This window comes from Erpetoichthys calabaricus, chromosome 1, assembly GCF_900747795.2.
Source record: "Erpetoichthys calabaricus chromosome 1, fErpCal1.3, whole genome shotgun sequence".
Taxonomy (NCBI): Eukaryota; Metazoa; Chordata; class Cladistia; order Polypteriformes; family Polypteridae; genus Erpetoichthys; species Erpetoichthys calabaricus.
Genome location: NC_041394.2, coordinates 27,651,373 through 27,668,556, shown reverse-complemented (window position 1 = coordinate 27,668,556; position 17,184 = coordinate 27,651,373). Strand labels below are relative to the sequence as shown.

At 39.7% G+C, this 17,184-nt stretch overlaps 1 protein-coding gene across 10 annotated transcripts in view; it reads right to left on the bottom strand.

The window, feature by feature from the left end:
* The window catches only part of LOC114647909 (ryanodine receptor 1-like), a 387,179-nt gene that overhangs the window by 67,237 nt on the left and 302,758 nt on the right, over positions 1-17,184 (bottom strand). For 7 of the 10 annotated variants that reach the window (XM_051932430.1, XM_051932441.1, XM_051932435.1 and 4 more), the window contains 3 exons: positions 12,514-12,602; positions 9,039-9,167; positions 6,194-6,298 (listed from right to left, as the gene is read on the bottom strand). In XM_051932430.1, the coding sequence (XP_051788390.1) occupies positions 6,194-6,298; positions 9,039-9,167; positions 12,514-12,602 (323 nt within the window). Of the gene's footprint in view, positions 1-5,265; positions 5,296-6,193; positions 6,299-9,038; positions 9,168-12,513; positions 12,603-17,184 lie in introns of all 10 variants that reach the window. The other 3 variants (XM_051932424.1, XM_051932426.1, XM_051932450.1) reach the window with 1 other exon arrangement.

Here is a 17,184-nt window from a genome sequence, read left to right as displayed (position 1 = left end):
CAGTATCAGAATGTACGGCAGCGTATTTGCGACACAGAGAAAAAAATTAAGAGCATGGTGAAAAGGTTTATTTTGTGATTAAAGTGAAAATTTCAGCTATAATCTCGAAATGTCCACTTTAACCTCGTAGTTTACTTTATTATTAAAGCGGACCATCGTAAACGTCATCTTAAAACCGACCCAGTTGTTAATCGCTATGTGGTTCCGGGGTTTCCTCTTGAATTGACAGCAGCAATCGCCACACACAGAACACATTATCATTTATGATATTCCAGCTCTCTGCACATTTAGAATCCTTAGATTTATACTTGACATCATTTTCATGATGAAATGCACTGAAGTATGTATGTTACATCTTACAGATAAGTCATTAACTTCATTTAAATAATAAATACTAATAATAATTACACATGTTGTAGTGGCTCGGTGGCAAAGCTGTAGCACTGCTGCCTCACAGGGAGTCGCATCCCTTGTGAGGGTTTCCACATTGTGCTCCGGTTTCCTTCCATAGACAAGAAGTTTTGGGGAGTTGGCGACAGTAAAAGACGCTAGTGTATGCTGATGCCCCGTCCAAGGATTTTGTTTCTTTTTTGTGCCCGAGGCTTACTAGAATGGACACATCCCTGGATTGATGGATGTAATCATTAAACATCTTTTTCAGCGATATTGTGGCAAGGTGTCCTCAGAATTTAATGGATGTTTCAGGCAATTCACAAAACAGCGAAGCCGAACATTTTCTCACCGTGATGATATCTCACACTACCACCTGGTGGAATCTTCAAGATTTACGTAAAGTACGCACGCAAGTATAAACAGTGAAACGCTTACAGGGCCTGTGCTATTCCAGAATCATGAAGCGGGCAGGGAAAATACTACCGACCCCTAAACTCAAGGCCAAAACCTTTTTGAACTTCTCCCATCTGCCAGGCATCATAGACTAAACTAGGCCAAAAGAAGCATATATAAGAACGGTTTCTTTCCATTGGCCAAAAAGCTCAGCAATGGTTATTTCGGCTGTTCTTGTTCAGTATGGACATCCTCCCCTACCCTGAACTCTCTCAGAATATTTTTACATAGCGTTAATGTGTATACTGTATATTTCAGTATTTCCTGCATTGTCTTAAACTTTGCATGCATGTCTTTTATTTATCTCAAGGCGTGCACTTAATCCCATTACATAGTTTACTGTCAAATAAAGCAAAGAGTACGCGACACGTGTTTCACCCTCATTTGGGCTCATCAGGCGTACACACTCTACTGCTTCCCTCTCTGGGAATCGAACCTCGGATGTCAACGTCAGAGACAAAGCCCCTTTACACTGCGCCACGGCGTGTGGTTCGTTTATTTGACATCCTGTAGGTCTGGAGTAATTACATTCATTGCATTCGTAGTCTGAGTCTCGACGACCTGAATTGTGTGGGTGGTTACCTACGTAAAGGGGTTTCGTCTCTGACGCTGAAGTCCGAGGTTCGATTCCCCGAGAGGGAAGCAGTAGAGTGTGTACGTCTGATGAGCCCAAATGAGGGCGAAACACGTGTCGCATACTCTTTGCTTTATTTGATAATAAACTATGCAACATTCCATGATCTTCTTCTCGCAACTGAAAGAGGGCACCGTGGTGGATGTTTGCCGAATGGCAGATCAACCACAAACGTTACCTGGTGGGTAGCCACCCACACAATTCAGGTCGTTGAGACTCAGACTACGAATGCAATGAATGTAATTACTCCAGACCTACAGGATGCAATGAACTTAATCCTGTATATGTCTGTCATTTAACCATACTTGGAGAGACATGGAATCAAATAGTATGCCTGCCTACTTGGCCAATAACTGTATTTCTTGTTTGGATTTACACAAATTCTTTAAAGCTGGTTTTACAACAAAACACTTTTCAAATCAGATTCTTCAGAAAATCATTTTGTCGGGGATAGGATCTGCAGTTGTGAGACTACATCAGAGTAGTCAGAGGGGACATTACCCAGTTAATAACACAAAAGAGGAATACTTAATACACAGTTCAAATTAACAAAAATTTCAAATATCACACAACAGGCAGTTTAGTATCTGAAAATTTTCCCTTCTTTTTTTAGATTTGTCCCACCTTTATGGCTACCTTTTCAGAAATCAAGTTTGTTGATTAAAGATTATTATTTCAGAATTCCCACAAAAAACCCTTTGTTGTGTTTTCAAGTTACCTCTCACAAATGATCAGAGTTTGCTATAACTTATGCTTGTGTTAAGTTTCTGCAAGTGCAGAAATTACTGATAACTGGAGATGACATTGCATTCCCTTCTGAATCAGTCAAGTATGTGTCACATGTGTTTTTAATCAAATTTTAATTGTTATATTAATAAACTAATAAAAATTACTTTGGTTTAAAAAAAAGAAACAATGAACAATACAAATGTTTTTCCTGAATTATTTATGAAATAAGTGTGCTGTTTCAGTAGCTCCATTAAGACATTGTATGTCATATGATTAGAGAAATTTTGTTTGCTCTTACTTTAAAACATTAACAGATATCTGTCTGGAAACTGTAAAATACTAAACACAGTTAGTGTACACAAAATATTACTAACACCTGTTGTTAGTTACCAAGAGGAAAGACAGGCATCCCGGTAGGGATGGAGGATAATTTCTTGCCTGGACAGGAGGCCAGAGTGGAAGGACAGATGTGCACACCAGCTAGATGAAGAAAGAGCTTATTGCCTGGCCAAAGTCATACAAATGATGGACCATCAGAAGGAAGAGGCCAAGAGCAGTTCCATCCCTATACGACAGGTGACATTGGTCCTACTGTGGCATCCCAGTTTGGACACCCGCAGGGGTTCACGGGAACTGAAGTCAGGAAGTGCAGCCCTATAGGGGTCTCTGGGTTCTGTTAGAGGGCGCTGTTGGGACCTCCCTGGTTTCCATATGATCCGGAAATGCTTCCAAGAAGACATGCTGTGGCACCAGAACCATTCCTGGGTATAACTTAAAAGGATAACACTCACATGGAAGCAGGAAGAAATGTATTTGTTTTGGAGTGCTTTACCTGTTTCTGGTGATTAAAGTGTTGGTCAAAAATACAAAACATTTTTATTTGAACCCAGAATTTTGTTGGGTAACATTATGTTTGAGGTTTGGGTCTCAGGGGTGCCCCCTGGTGTTTACACTGAACACCTGCTTATCCATCCATCCATTTTCCAACCCGCTGAATCCAAACACAGGGTCACGGGGGTCTGCTGGAGCCAATCCCAGCCAACACAGGGCACAAGGCAGGAACCAATCCCGGGCAGGGTGCCAACCCACTGCAGGACAAACACAAACACACCCACACACCAAGCACACACTAGGGCCAATTTAGAATCTCCAATCCACCTAACCTGCATGTCTTTGGACTGTGGGAGGAAACCCACGCAGACACGGGGAGAACATGCAAACTCCACGCAGGGAGGACCCGGGAAGCGAACCAGGTCCCCAGGTCTCCCAACTGCGAGGCAGCAGTGCTACCCACTGCGCCACCGTGCCGCCCACACCTGCTTATCCATTACCCAATTAGCTAATCATGTGGCAGCAGTGCAATGCATAAAATTGTTAGTTAAAACCCTGCTCAGCGGATTCATTTGTTGTTCACATCAAACTCCAGACTGGGGAAAAAATGTGATCTCAGTGATTTCGACTGTGTCATAATTTTTGCTGCCAAGTGGGCTGGTTTGAGTATTTCTGCAACTGCTGTTCTCCTGGTTTTTCTTATACAACAGTCTCTATAGATTAATAAGAGTGGTGTGAAAAACCAAAAAAAACATGCAGTGAGCTGCACTTCTGCAGACTGAAATAGTTTGTTGATGACAGAGGACAGAGGAGAATAACAGACTGGTATGAGGTGATAATGATAATGCATTATGTCACAAAGCAAAAGTCTCCTCAAACTGGTCTCATGAACATGACAATGAGTTCATTGTTCTGCAGTTGCCTTCACAATTACAAAATCTGAATCCAATAAAACACCTTTGGGATGTGGTAGAATGAAAGATTTGCTGCATGAATGTGTAGCTAACAAGTTTGCAGAAATTGATTCACTCATGTCAACATGGTTTCCAACATCTTGTAGAATCCATGCCACAAAGAGCTAAGGCTGATTTGAAATCAATAAGAGGCCCTACCCAGTATTACTACAATGTTCCCAATAATTTTCTTAATGAGTGTATCATTTATTTTGGAATGATGTACAGATGTATATGTGCAAAGTTGCAACCTTAGCCTTTGTCTAAGGCTGAATTCTGTCTTGTAAAGCTTCTGTACTTTTACTGTAGCTGTGTACGGCACATTATTTAAAAGCTAACAATCTCATCACTTGCTAATCTCCATCAATTGACAGTTGATTGTTAACTACATCACAGTTTCAAAGCATGCACAAATCATTTTATTTCTAAATATTTAATGGAGTTAAAAAAGCAATAATGAAAGCCCTTTTTTGCCTCGAAAGCAGAACGGGATTCTACAGCTTCATCAAATTAAACCATGAGAGAATTTTATTTAATAGGTACCCACAATCCGATGCTGAAATGCAAGTCCTGGAAGCACTTCATCACTTGTAGCTGCAACTGAGGCAGCTGCTTTCTCTTCCTCTTGCACAATGGGCTCTCTTGTTCACTTCTTCTATCTTTTTCTATCGCTCACAATTTTTTAGGCTCACTCATAAACCAACCTGTAATTCTTTGCTTTCCACAGTTTGATAGCCTCTGTACTAGTGGATACCCCCTGATGACCTTATTGTAGACATTGTGATCCTCTTACATCTGCACCTGGTCTCAGTCTTCAAATCCTGTCTAACTACCTGCTACTACATTGACCTGAAATGCTTACGTTCAGCTTTATTTTCTCTGTTTGTTTGTTTTATTTGTCACAACACCTTATTCTAAGTGCTTTGCTGTCAACTTTCCTATCTGTGCAGACTTTGAACAATTAATATGACTCTTGACTCATCATGGATTGTAATGTTGCTGATTGCTTTGTAAAACACTCCTGTTCCAGCTCAGTTTGAAAGAAGCTGTATCAATCAAATGACTAAATATAGTACATGCCACACAATGAATGTGAAATCCTTCCCCATGCAAAAAAGCAGTGCTCCAGGAAATAAAAATCCACAGCTGTCAGATTTTGACCTGGCTGGCATTGCAACACCAAAGCACAAAGATGAAGAAGAACAAAAAAACAGCATTGTATTGCAGAAGACTATGCATGAGATGGTAGCTGCACGACATAAAAGTTCTTACGCCATTTCGTAGTCCAGGCGATTGGTGCATCTGTTACACATCAGAATAAAAATGTTATTCAGAAACATTTTTAACTTCATTTTTGTATTTTCTTTTCAGCATCTCTCCCATCTCTTTTTGAGCACTGCATGATGAGTTGAAAACAGCTGCACTGTTCCAAGCAAAAATGCACATCCTGAAAGCAGGCCAGACGGACAAGACAAACAGACAGAATGCTTTACCAAGCGATGGCCTAGAGAAGCTAATCTATGGGACGCCCTTGCTTTCCAGCACTGTGCACAGAAACTGTTTGGAACTCATCATGAGCAGATCCTTCATGTTACTGACAAATTATACACAATTCTTCTCACCATTTACATTCCCATGTCTCAGATACACAAACTGAGAGCCACTTCTGGACTGCTCAGTGGAATTAAAGTTAAGTTCTCCTCAAGTGTTTAATATGGCACATGTTCTCCAAAATTTGCCAGAAAAAAGAATTGTATTCAATTTTATTGTATCACAGGAGAGACAGGTACATTTGCATAAAATACAAAAATGTGTATCCACACAGAAATATTAACCAGATGTGTAACATGAGTTAAAAAAAGATTAGGAAGGGACACAAAAAGATCAGCATTAACAACAACAACAAAAACAACAACAACAACAGTTAATTTAAAACATTAAAAGGAATGTCAGTAAAAATTAAAGAAAAATTCACATTAATGTCAACGAGGACAGTAACAAACAAATACCTTTGATTCTACCCCACACTCGCAGGGCCAAAAAGCATTGGTTCACTGATTGAGACAATGTTTTAATTTTTTCTTTTACCATGCTTTATCAACACAACCCCCTTAGTATACATTGAGTCAACTTGTGTTTTAGTTGGGGTGAGGAGAGGACTCATCTAGACAGTAGTAAAAACTTATCTACCTAGACTTACCTGGGCAAGTTTCATCATCATATGTGCAAAGACGTGCAAGAAACCAACTACTGCATCCCATAACCTGCTGTGGGCTAGTGACTGCTGGTTTCCAGTGCATGGACCCTGTGGAGTAGAAATACATACATTGGCTAAGGATGAAGTAGTAGGGTAGGCTCAATGAATGATATACCAGTATGCCTCTTCTGCATCACTCAGCTCAAGTGTGACCTTTTTTCCTCTTCCATTGGGTGCTGGCCTGTTTACTTATTGGGTGGTATGGCAATACAGTAATTAGCATTACTATCTCAATCCTCGAGAAGACATTGCCTAAATCATGGTCCAGTAATAGTTTTTTATGGAGCTTAAGGATTTCCCAGTGTCTATAACTGTAACAACAGATTACCACTTGGAAAGAGTAACCTACTAAGCAAACCTGAAAAATCAAAATGGATAATGAAGATCTATTGGGACAGTTAGTAAATGATCCAGTTCAGGATGAGCACAGGTCTGTATTCCAGAGGAGGTTCTCCTTTATTTCAGAAGTGGTCAGAGGTATGGATTCGGATCTATTGAAGATCTCTTTAGTGTAGGCAGATACAAGAATCTGTTACAAACAAATGGTTAGTGACTATCATAGTACCAATCACAGGATGTGCTGGTAGACAACAATGGTAAGGGAATCGGTGAACATATGTGTAATGTTAGCAGGATATGGCAATGGCAAATGTTGAGGTAGGGAGCAGTGTTGTGAGATAGTGACGAAAGTGCAGTCACAAACAGTTCTGGTAACACTTCTAGCAACTCAGGAAAGGCAGATGACAAATGGATCAGGACATTTACAGCAATGACAGCCAGTCAATGACCTTGAGTGGGAATGTTGTCAAAAACTCAAAGAACTTTGAGAAAGTAAACTCAGTTGACAAGTTTTTGGGAAAGAAGGCCGCACTGGAAGTATTGTTTGTGATTAATCCATTTCTCCATAATGTTAAAATAATGTGGGCGGATAGGACTGACCTAGAAATGTCATAAGCATTACTCATCGTGGGTGTGTCTTCATTGTTGCATGGAAGGTAAGGACAGAGATTTGAGGGAAATAAATATAATAATTATATTAATAATACATTTTATTTATATAGTGCCTTTCCCTTTCTCAAAGTTGGAATGGATGGGCAGTACCCATTTTTAAAATGGCAGACAAAAAAAGATATTGCATCTACCAAGGGATCACATTTGTTTTCCATCATTAAAAAACCTACAGTTTGTCATGTACTGGATCATAAGTCTAAAAGTCTAATGTAAGATACAGGAGGAACAAAATTAGTACCCCCTTGGGTCATGAGAGTTTACCAATCTTGTCTTCATATACTTTGTAGACTTGGAGAAGGCTTGTGACAATGTGCCTTGTGGTATCTTGTGGAAGGTGGTAAAACAATTATAGGGTTGAACAGGTTCTAAAATCTAACCAATGAACTGATGCCTTGAAGGTGGTTTTGCAAATGTTCTGCTGGATAGTCATGGTAAAGTGCCCATTACGTTCATGAACAACAGGATACATTAGCGAAACTAAAAGGTCATATGTTCCAGTCTTATTTCTGGTTTAGTAAGAGCCTCTAGAAAGGATGCAGAATGAAAGTTTATTAATGCTTCTAATATAAAGTCCACAGCTGGTGCCCTACCCAGCTAAAGATGAATTTCAATTCAGGAAAAAATAAGTAATGTGATAATGTTTGAAATCAAATTTCACATAGCAAATGTAAAAAAAAGAACTGGACCAGACTCAACAGAAAAGCAAAACTTTAATATGGAAAAGGCTGAAATTAAAAGCTTAGCCCATAACTTATGTGGGTATTGAAGGGCAGGGATTATACTCCTTCAATATCCTTTAGAGAAAACAACCTTGGTTTTTACAAACCAATACAGCGATCCCTCGCTATATCATGCTTCGACTTTAGCGGGTTTACTCTATCGCGATTTTTTCCTCATACACGCTTACGTCACTATGCATGCGCTTTCTGAGAACTTTTATCTAAGCCCCACGATGGCTCCTAAACATGTTGCTTTTTCTAAGCCTTCTGACAATTAAACTAAGTGCCGGAGGAAGATGCTTACCATCCAGGAGAAGGTGAAGCTCTTGGATATGATCAAAGATGGCAATACCCTACAAAAGTCTCCTCACGCATATGAAAAGACAGCGCCAGCAACTGCCTATCAAGATGTTCTAAAGCCTACTCCTAGTACTCCTTCAGCGGAAGAAGACAACGACGCTCCTGCTGAAGATACTGCACCACCTGAAGACTCTCCTACTGAGGTCGTGCCTTCATAGGTTAGTGGTTGTGTGTAAAAACCGTGTGTGTGTGTAATTAAATGTACAGTACGATAATAATAATATGATATTTGTAACATCTAATATGTCTTATTGTCTCTTATTTTGTCTAATATATTGGGTAATACAAGTGTAATGGTGACTAAAGGGTGTTATTTCATGTCTAGAGGGCTCTAATAATGTTAAAAAACGTATTTAGAAGGTTGTAAACAGGTTTTCTATACTCTAACTGCGAAAATATTCGATTTATAAATTAAGAATCCTACTTCGCGAAAATTCATTTATCGCGGTAGAGTCTGGAACGGATTAACTGTGATAAATGAGGGTTCACTGTAGTCCCAATAATAGTGGGTTTAAGATTACACTAGGCCAGGAAATGAGTGTCCAATATACTATCCTCTCACATGTGTTTTAAAGAAGTCATTCTGACAATGGACTGAATCCATTAGTTCAACCCTACGTCATTGTACAACGCTAAATGTATGTATCCACCACCTCACCTCTAACCTTTGTTCAAAATGAATGAATTCACTGAATTACCTGAATATATTCAGTCAAGCTGTTAAAAACTTGCTTGGCAACAGACATAGCTTTGGAGAAGTTTCTCTTGCCTTGCTCATCAATGATGTCCTTGCCAGAATAATACCAGTAGAAATCGCTAATTGATTCCTGACAAACGCAAAGGAAAAAATAGATGTGAGTCAGTAAAGACACAAAACTGCTAAATTAGACATAAGATAATGCTGATGCAGGGTAGTCTGCTATTATTTTTTAAGTGATGCTAATTTTGACTAATTAAGATTACAATTAGCTCAGATTTACAGGTTACTAAGCTTAGGCAAAAGTAGTGACAAATGAGAGAAGAAATATGGATACAGACTGAATACGCAGTGCTCAATAAATCATAAAAGCCAAAGAAATTAATCTCTTCTGTACTGTATTCTGACAGGAATGTTTCTCTATTTAGATTTTCATTTTCTTTAAATTCTTACCTCTTAGAACTGTTGATTTGATGCCTTTACTGGTATATACAGTATCTACCATATCTATATTAATCTTAAACCCAGCCACAGGGGATGCACAAATCAGTATTTTTCTTTGTGCCGGTCTCAAACCCGGGTAAATGGTGAGGGTTACGTCAGGAAAGTCATCTGTTGTAAAATTTTGCCAGATCAGTATGCGGACAACAATACAGATTTCCATACCGGATTAGGTCAAGGCCCGGGTTAGCAACAGCTGTCACAGGTACTGTTAGGCAATAGGGTGCTGGCGGAAATTGGGCTACTGTTTGCCGAAGAAGGAGAAGAGGAGGGGGAAGGTGTGTCCAGATTCAGGGGGAGAAGAGGAAGGTAAAGAGAGTGGAATTGAAGGTAGGAAATTTGAATGTTGGCAGTATAACTGGTAAGGGGAGAGAGTTATTTGATATGATAGAAAGAAGGAAGGTTGATATATTGTGCAAAAGACTAGATGGAAGAGGAGCAAGGCCAGGTGTATTGGAGGTGGATTCAAATTGTTCTACCATGGTGTGGAGGGGAGGAAAATTGGGGTGGGATTCTGAAGGAACAGTATGTCAAGAATGTCGGACAGAGTGATGACTATGAAACTGGAAACTGAAGGTGTAATGATGAATGTTATTAGTGTGTATGCCCCGCAAGTTGGGTGTGCAGTGGATGAGAAAGAAGATTTCTGGAATGAGTTGAATGAAGTGGTGGAGAATTATGTACACAAGGATTCCAAAGGACATGTTGGTGAAGGGAACGGAGGAGATGGCGAGGTGATAGATAGGTATGGTGTCAAGAAGAGGAATATAGAAGGTCAGACTGTAGTGTATTTTGCGAAAAGGACAGACATGGCTGTGGTGAATACATATTTTAAGAAGGGTGAGGGACACAGGGTGACATACAAGAGTGGAGGAAGATGCACACAGGTGAATTATATCCTATGCAGGAGGGTCAGTCTAAATGAGATTGGAGAATGCAAAGTGGTGGAAGGGGAAAGCACAGGTAGGTAGCATAGGATGGTGGACTGTAGAATGACATAGGATTTCAAGAAGAGGAGGAGAATTAGGACAAAGCAAAGGTTCAAACGGTATAAAATGAAAAAGGAAAACTGTAAGGTTGAGTTCAGGGAGGAGGTAAGACAGGCACTGGGTGGCAGTGAAGAGCTGTCAGATAGCTGGGCAACTACAGCAGAAGTAGTAACTGTGACAGCTAGAAGGATGCTTGGTGTGACATCTGGACAGAGCAAGGAGGATAAGGAAACCTGATGGTGGAATGATGAAGTATACAGAGGAAGAGGTTATCAAAAGAGAAATGGGATAGTCAGAGAAATGCAGAAAGTAGACAGGAGTACAAGGAGATAAGGTGTAAGGTGAAGAGAGGGGTGGTGAAGGCTAAAAGAAAATGTGTTGTATGAGAGGTTGGACACTAAGGAGAGAGAAAATGACATGTACTGATTGGCTAGACAGAGGGTCTGAGGAGGGAAAGATATTCAGCAGGTTAGGGTGATAAAGAATAAAGATGGAAATGTACTCACAAGCAAGGAGATTGTTTTGAGCAGATGGAAAGAGTTCTTTGAGAAGCTGATGAATGAAGAAAATGAGAGAGAGAGGTTGGATGATAGTGAATCATGAAGTATAATAGAATAGGAAGGAGGAAGTAAGGACAGTTATGAAGAGGATGAAGAATGGAAAGACTGTTGGTCCAGATGATTTCCCCGTGGAAGTATGGAGGTGTTTAGGAGAGATGGCAGTGAAGTTTTTAACCATATTGTTTAATGAAACCTTGGAAAGTGAGAGGATGACTGAGGAGTGGAGAAGTGGTGTACTGGTATTGATTTTTAACAATAAGGGAGATGTGCAGAACTGCAGTAACTACAGCAGTATGGCTTGATGCCAGGAAAGAGCACTACAAATGCAATGTTTGCTCTGAAGGTGTTGATGGAGAAGTATTGACAAAGCCAGAAGGAGTTGCATTGTGTCTATGTGGACCTGGAGAAAGCATATGACAGGGTGCCTTGAGAGGAGTTGTGGTATTGTATGAGGAAGTCGGGAGTGGCAGAGAAGTATGTAAGAGTTGTACAGGATATGTACGAGGGAAGTGTAACAGTGGTGAGGTTTGCAGTAACAGTGAAGGATGCATTCAATTCATTATGATTTGTAGGGAGAGTAAGGAGCAGGTCGAGGAGACCCTGGAGAGGTACAGAAATGCACTAGAGAGGAAAGGAATGAATGTTAGTAGGAACAGGACAGAATACATGTGTGAGAATGAGAGGGAGGTCAGAAAAATGGTGAGGATGCAGGAGGTAGAGTTGGCAAAGGCGAATGAGATTAAATACTTGGGATCAACAGTACAAATTAATGGTGAGTATGAAAGAGAGGTGAAGAAGAGAGTGCAGGCAGGGTGGGTAGGTGGCGAAGAGTATCAGGAGTGATTTGTGACAGATGGGTACCAGCAAGAGTGAAAGGGAAGGTTTACAGGATGGCAGTGAGACCAGCTATGTTATATGAGTTGGAGACAGTGGCACTGATCAAAAAACAGGAGACAGAGCTGGAGGTGGAAGAGTTAAAGATGTTAAGATTTGCACTGGGTGTGACGAGGATGAGTACATTAGAGGGTTAGCTCAAGTTGAACGGTAGGGAGACACAGTCATAAAGGTGAGATTGCATTGGTTTGGACATGTGCAGAGGAGAGATGCTGGGTATATTAGGAAAAGGATGTTAAGGATGAAGAGGCCAGGTAAGAGGAAAAGAAGAAGTCCTAAGAGGAGGTTTGTGGATGTGGTGAGAGAGGACATGAAGGTGATGGGTGTAACAGAGCTATATGCAGAGGACAGGAAAATATAAAAAAAAAAGATGATCCGTTGTGGTGACACCTAATGGAAGCAGCCGAAAGGAGAAGATCTTAACTGCAATTTGAATGTTTTAACTATTTTAAATCAGCACTCATAATAATCTACTTATATTGAGGTCCTAATTAAAGCTTTGCCATTCTAGTACTTCAGGATTAAACTATACCTGGAGCCTTAGTAAATAGTCCACTGTGCATATAATAATGTTGATTGTAGTTGTGCTGCCTGTCTGTGTTCTTAAATAATTTTGAAAATCTGAAAAGAGATAAAGTATAAAATAACAAAATAATATTCACTTTCACCTTTAACAAAGTGCTTTACATAGCAAGTATTACAAAAATGTAATACATTTTACATGGAACATTTAAAAGGAAAATTTTAAAGAATGAAATAACTACAAGTATAAAAGCTATAAGACACAAAATGTGAAAACAATACTGGACAAAGAAATTGAAAAAAATAAAACACTATAAATTCATTGTGACTTTAAAAAAAAGATTGCAGCAACAGTTAGTTTACCTAATCAGTTATTTAAAAGGGTGGAACAACAGGCTGAAGAGTAAAAGTTTAGAAAAACAGAATTAGTTAGCTAGTATTAAACTGAGAGCAAAAAGTTTTGATTTGTTTAATCAAACATCTCAAAATGTATACTTCAAAAAGAGAAACTACCATGAGGCCAAATATTCACCTTCAAAACAGAAATATTGCAGTACTAATCTGGCAAAATGTTTTCACTTTGCACACAATACAAAGATGGGGTATCCTTTCATTAATATTGGTCATGGCTTCCCTGCACTGTACCCCCACCAAAATAAAGCATCCTGAGTCAACAGATGCTGTTAAATATGACTTTACTTTAAACAGACACATAAATGTTTGTTCAGTCATCTTTTCTGTAGCTTCCAATGTTTTAGTATTGTTTGCCATTTATTTCACTCTATCATGAAATGGAAACTCAACAGCAGTTAAAAAAATAACAATGGTGCATTAGGCTAATGACTTCATCTAATTTAATTTGAAATGGTGCATTACTTCATGCAAAAATCTCTGACCTATACGGCATTATATTGAGTTGTCCCTGAACCCAAATTATGACCAAGGAATACAAATTAAGAAAGGTTTTATTAGCAGGGAAATATAACACAACAGATGCAGTAAAAAAAAAAAATAGTTAATGTTTTAAAGCTTGTGGAGTAACTGGTCTACTTGCCTACAATTACTCCCTTGTCCATCTTCCTCTAAATAATTCAACAAACACCTCCATACCCTCACGACTCTAATCTCACAAGCCCTGTGGTTGAAAGGTGTTTTAAAAGCCAGTAGAGTAGCTACTTCTGGACATGCATTGACAATCATATTCAGGGTCTGGGAAGTTTTATAGAAACCCTGTGGCCATAATCCTACAGTTTCGCTGCAGGCTCCAGGTGCTTGTGCATTTGTGAGGTCTGACCACCATAGACAGAGATAGATAAATCCAAGATAGGTTAATTTCCTCAGTAGCTTTGAGGAGCCAAATGTGCTGAAATTATATTCTACTCTAGTGAATCGGTGATTCATTTTTGTTTTTCCAAGAACTTTTTGGCTGCCCAAACATTTATTAATTACAGATAAAATTACAGCTTAAATAAGAAAAGAAAAAGAGGGGTATCTCACTATTGTAAAAAAAAATCTTGGAAGGCTTGCAAGGAGACAATACATGATTTTCTCGGAGAGACTCGGAGAGACACTTTAATGCCCTGCGAGACAAGGCAGTGAGACAAAAGGACAGCTGCTGTACAGGCTTTTAAATGATCGACATGCAGCGCAACAAGCAGAACATGTAGCTCAGCAGCAAGACAGCAGCTGATCCGACCATATCTCCTTAGAGTGTGTTCAGCCCCCCCTTGACAACATGAGCGGCAGAGATGCAAAGTGGTGAGCGCACAGCATGCCCCCTTTGGGGGGGTTTGGGGTTGGGGTATGGGGGAGTGGTGAGCGAATGAAGAGAGCAGGGGGCTCAGCACCCTAGTATTACAAAAGTGGACATATTTTCAAGGCATTATATATAATATATATGAATATCTCCTTTATAATATAAAAACATGTTTTTCATTATTATATCACTCTTTCCACAAAAGATATGCTTAATTTTTAAAACTGTATTTTATCTTGTGAAAACATGTTAAGTAACTGTTCAACAATCATTAATTCAATTAGTTTCAAATACAATATTATTTTAACCCAACTTTCAAGCTATAAACATTTATTTCTATATGTTATATCTTTGTAATTCCAAAACAAAATATTTATATAGAGAAAAATTATGTTTATACAATAGATAAGCAGTCAAGATATTGTATCCATGGCAACCTTCCCTTGTAACACAAGAAACTTTCATCAACACTTATGTTGCGATCAAGAACATACACCTTCTGCATATTTTTGATAATCAGGTGATACACATCCCACACACTATATACATTTTTGGCACTGGGTGACTCATCATAGCCTTCATTGTCAGCTACAGTGCATCTGGAAAGTATTCACAGCGCATCACTTTTTCCACATTTTGTTATGCTACAGCCTTATTCCAAAATGGATTAAATTCATTTTGTTCCTCAGAATTCTACACACAACACCCCATAATGACAACATGAAAAAAGTTTACTTGAGGTTTTTGCAAATTTATTAAAAATAAAAAAACTGAGAAATCCCATGTACATAAGTATTCACAGCCTTTGCTCAATACTTTGTTGATGCACCTTTGGCAGCAATTACAGCCTCAGGTCTTGTTGAATATGATGCCACAAGCTTGGCACACCTATCCTTGGCCAGTTTCGCCCATTCCTCTTTGCAGCACCTCTCAAGCTCCATCAGGTTGGATGGGAAGCGTCAGTGCACAGCCATTTTAAGATCTCTCCAGAGATGTTCAATCGGATTCAAGTCTGGGCTCTGGCTGGGCCACTCAAGGACATTCACAGAGTTGTCCTGAAGCCACTCCATTGATATCTTGGCTGTGTGCTTAGGGTCGTTGTCCTGCTGAAAGATGAACTGTCGCCCCAGTCTGAGGTAAAGAGCGCTCTAGAGCAGGTTTTCATCCAGGATGTCTCTCTACATTGCTGCAGTCATCTTTCCCTTTATCCTGACTAGTCTCTCAGTCCCTGCTGCTGAAAAACATCCCCACAGCATGATGCTGCCACCACCATGCTTCACTGTAGGGATGGTATTGGCCTGGTGATGAGAGGTGCCTGGTTTCCTCCAAACGTGATGCCTGACATTCACACCAAAGAGTTCAATCTTTGTCTCATCAGACCAGAGAATTTTCTTTCTCATGGTCTGAGAGTCCTTCAGGTGCCTTTTGGGAAACTCCAGGCGTGCTGCCATGTGCCTTTTACTAAGGAGTGGCTTCCGTCTGGCCACTCTACCATACAGGCCTGATTGGTGGATTGCTGCAGAGATGGTTGTCCTTCTGGAAGGTTCTCCTCTCTCCACAGAGGACCTCTGGAGCTCTGACAGAGTGACCATCGGGTTGTTGGTCACCTCCCTGACTAAGGCCCTTCTCCCCCAATCACTCAGTTTAGATGGCCGGCCAGCTGTAGGAAGAGTCCTGGTGATTTCAAACTTCTTCCACTTACGGATGATGGAGGCCACTGTGCTCATTGGGACCTTCAAAGCAGCAGAAATTCTTCTGTAACCTTCTCCAGATTTGTGCCTCGAGACAATCCTGTCTCGGAGGTCTACAGACAATTCCTTTGACTTCATGCTTGGTTTGTGCTCTGACATGAACTGTCAACTGTGGGACCTTCTATAGACAGGTGTGTGCCTTTCCAAATCAGGTCCAATCAACTGAATTTACCACAGATGAACTCCAATTAAGCTGCAGAAACATCTCAAGGATGATCAGGGAAAACAGGATGCACCTGAGCTCAATTTAGAGCTTCATGGTAAAGGCTGTGAATACTTATGTACATGTGCTTTCTCAATTTTTTTATTTTTAATAAATTTGCAAAAATCTCAAGTAAAAATTTTTCACGTTGTCATTATGGGGTGTTGTGTGTAGAATTCTGAGGAAAAAAATGAATTTAATCCATTTTGGAATAAGGCTTTAACATAACAAAATGTGGAAAAGTGATGCGCTGTGAATACTTTCTGGATGCACTGTAAGTGCAGGTATTTCATAATGAGTGAAAAACGACACTCACTCAGCTTCAGTAATAATAGATGTCTGCATCAAGTGGTTTGTGGGCCATTATCATCTTTGCACTGGTTTACCAACTATACCATATCCAGTATCAGGAGATTTAAAACCAACTACAAGTCATTTGCAGTGACAGATTGCCAGTGAATTGGTATGGGCAAATGGTTTGCTTTGATTTGTCCAGAACTGCTCAGTATAGCGATTAGTTTTGAAAGCTATTTTCCTCACCAAACTATCATCAACAAACAGCTAAAAATAATCCAGATGATCATTACCTACAGACACTTTAGACTGGAGCTACCCATAAATGGGAAACGAGGAGGTGCAGGGTTATTGGCAATGATATCTGGCCAATACTAAACACAATCATCAGTTTGACAGTTTCATTGTCAATTTTAACATTTGATGACCAATTCACATTTTTAACACTATCACAGGACTCAAGAAATGGTTCATTGTCAGTTTGTTCTGAAACCAGCTTTGTGGCTTTTTGCTTGTACACTGTTTTGTTATTGAGTAAAAGTGCTGCATCTCTCATGAATATTGATGAGTTACCATATTCCTGCCACAAAGTGGCGGAACACATAGAAATATTCATGATTTGTTGCAGCATGATGTTATTTCATTGACTAGACGGGCAGCATAATATTATCTGAGTCA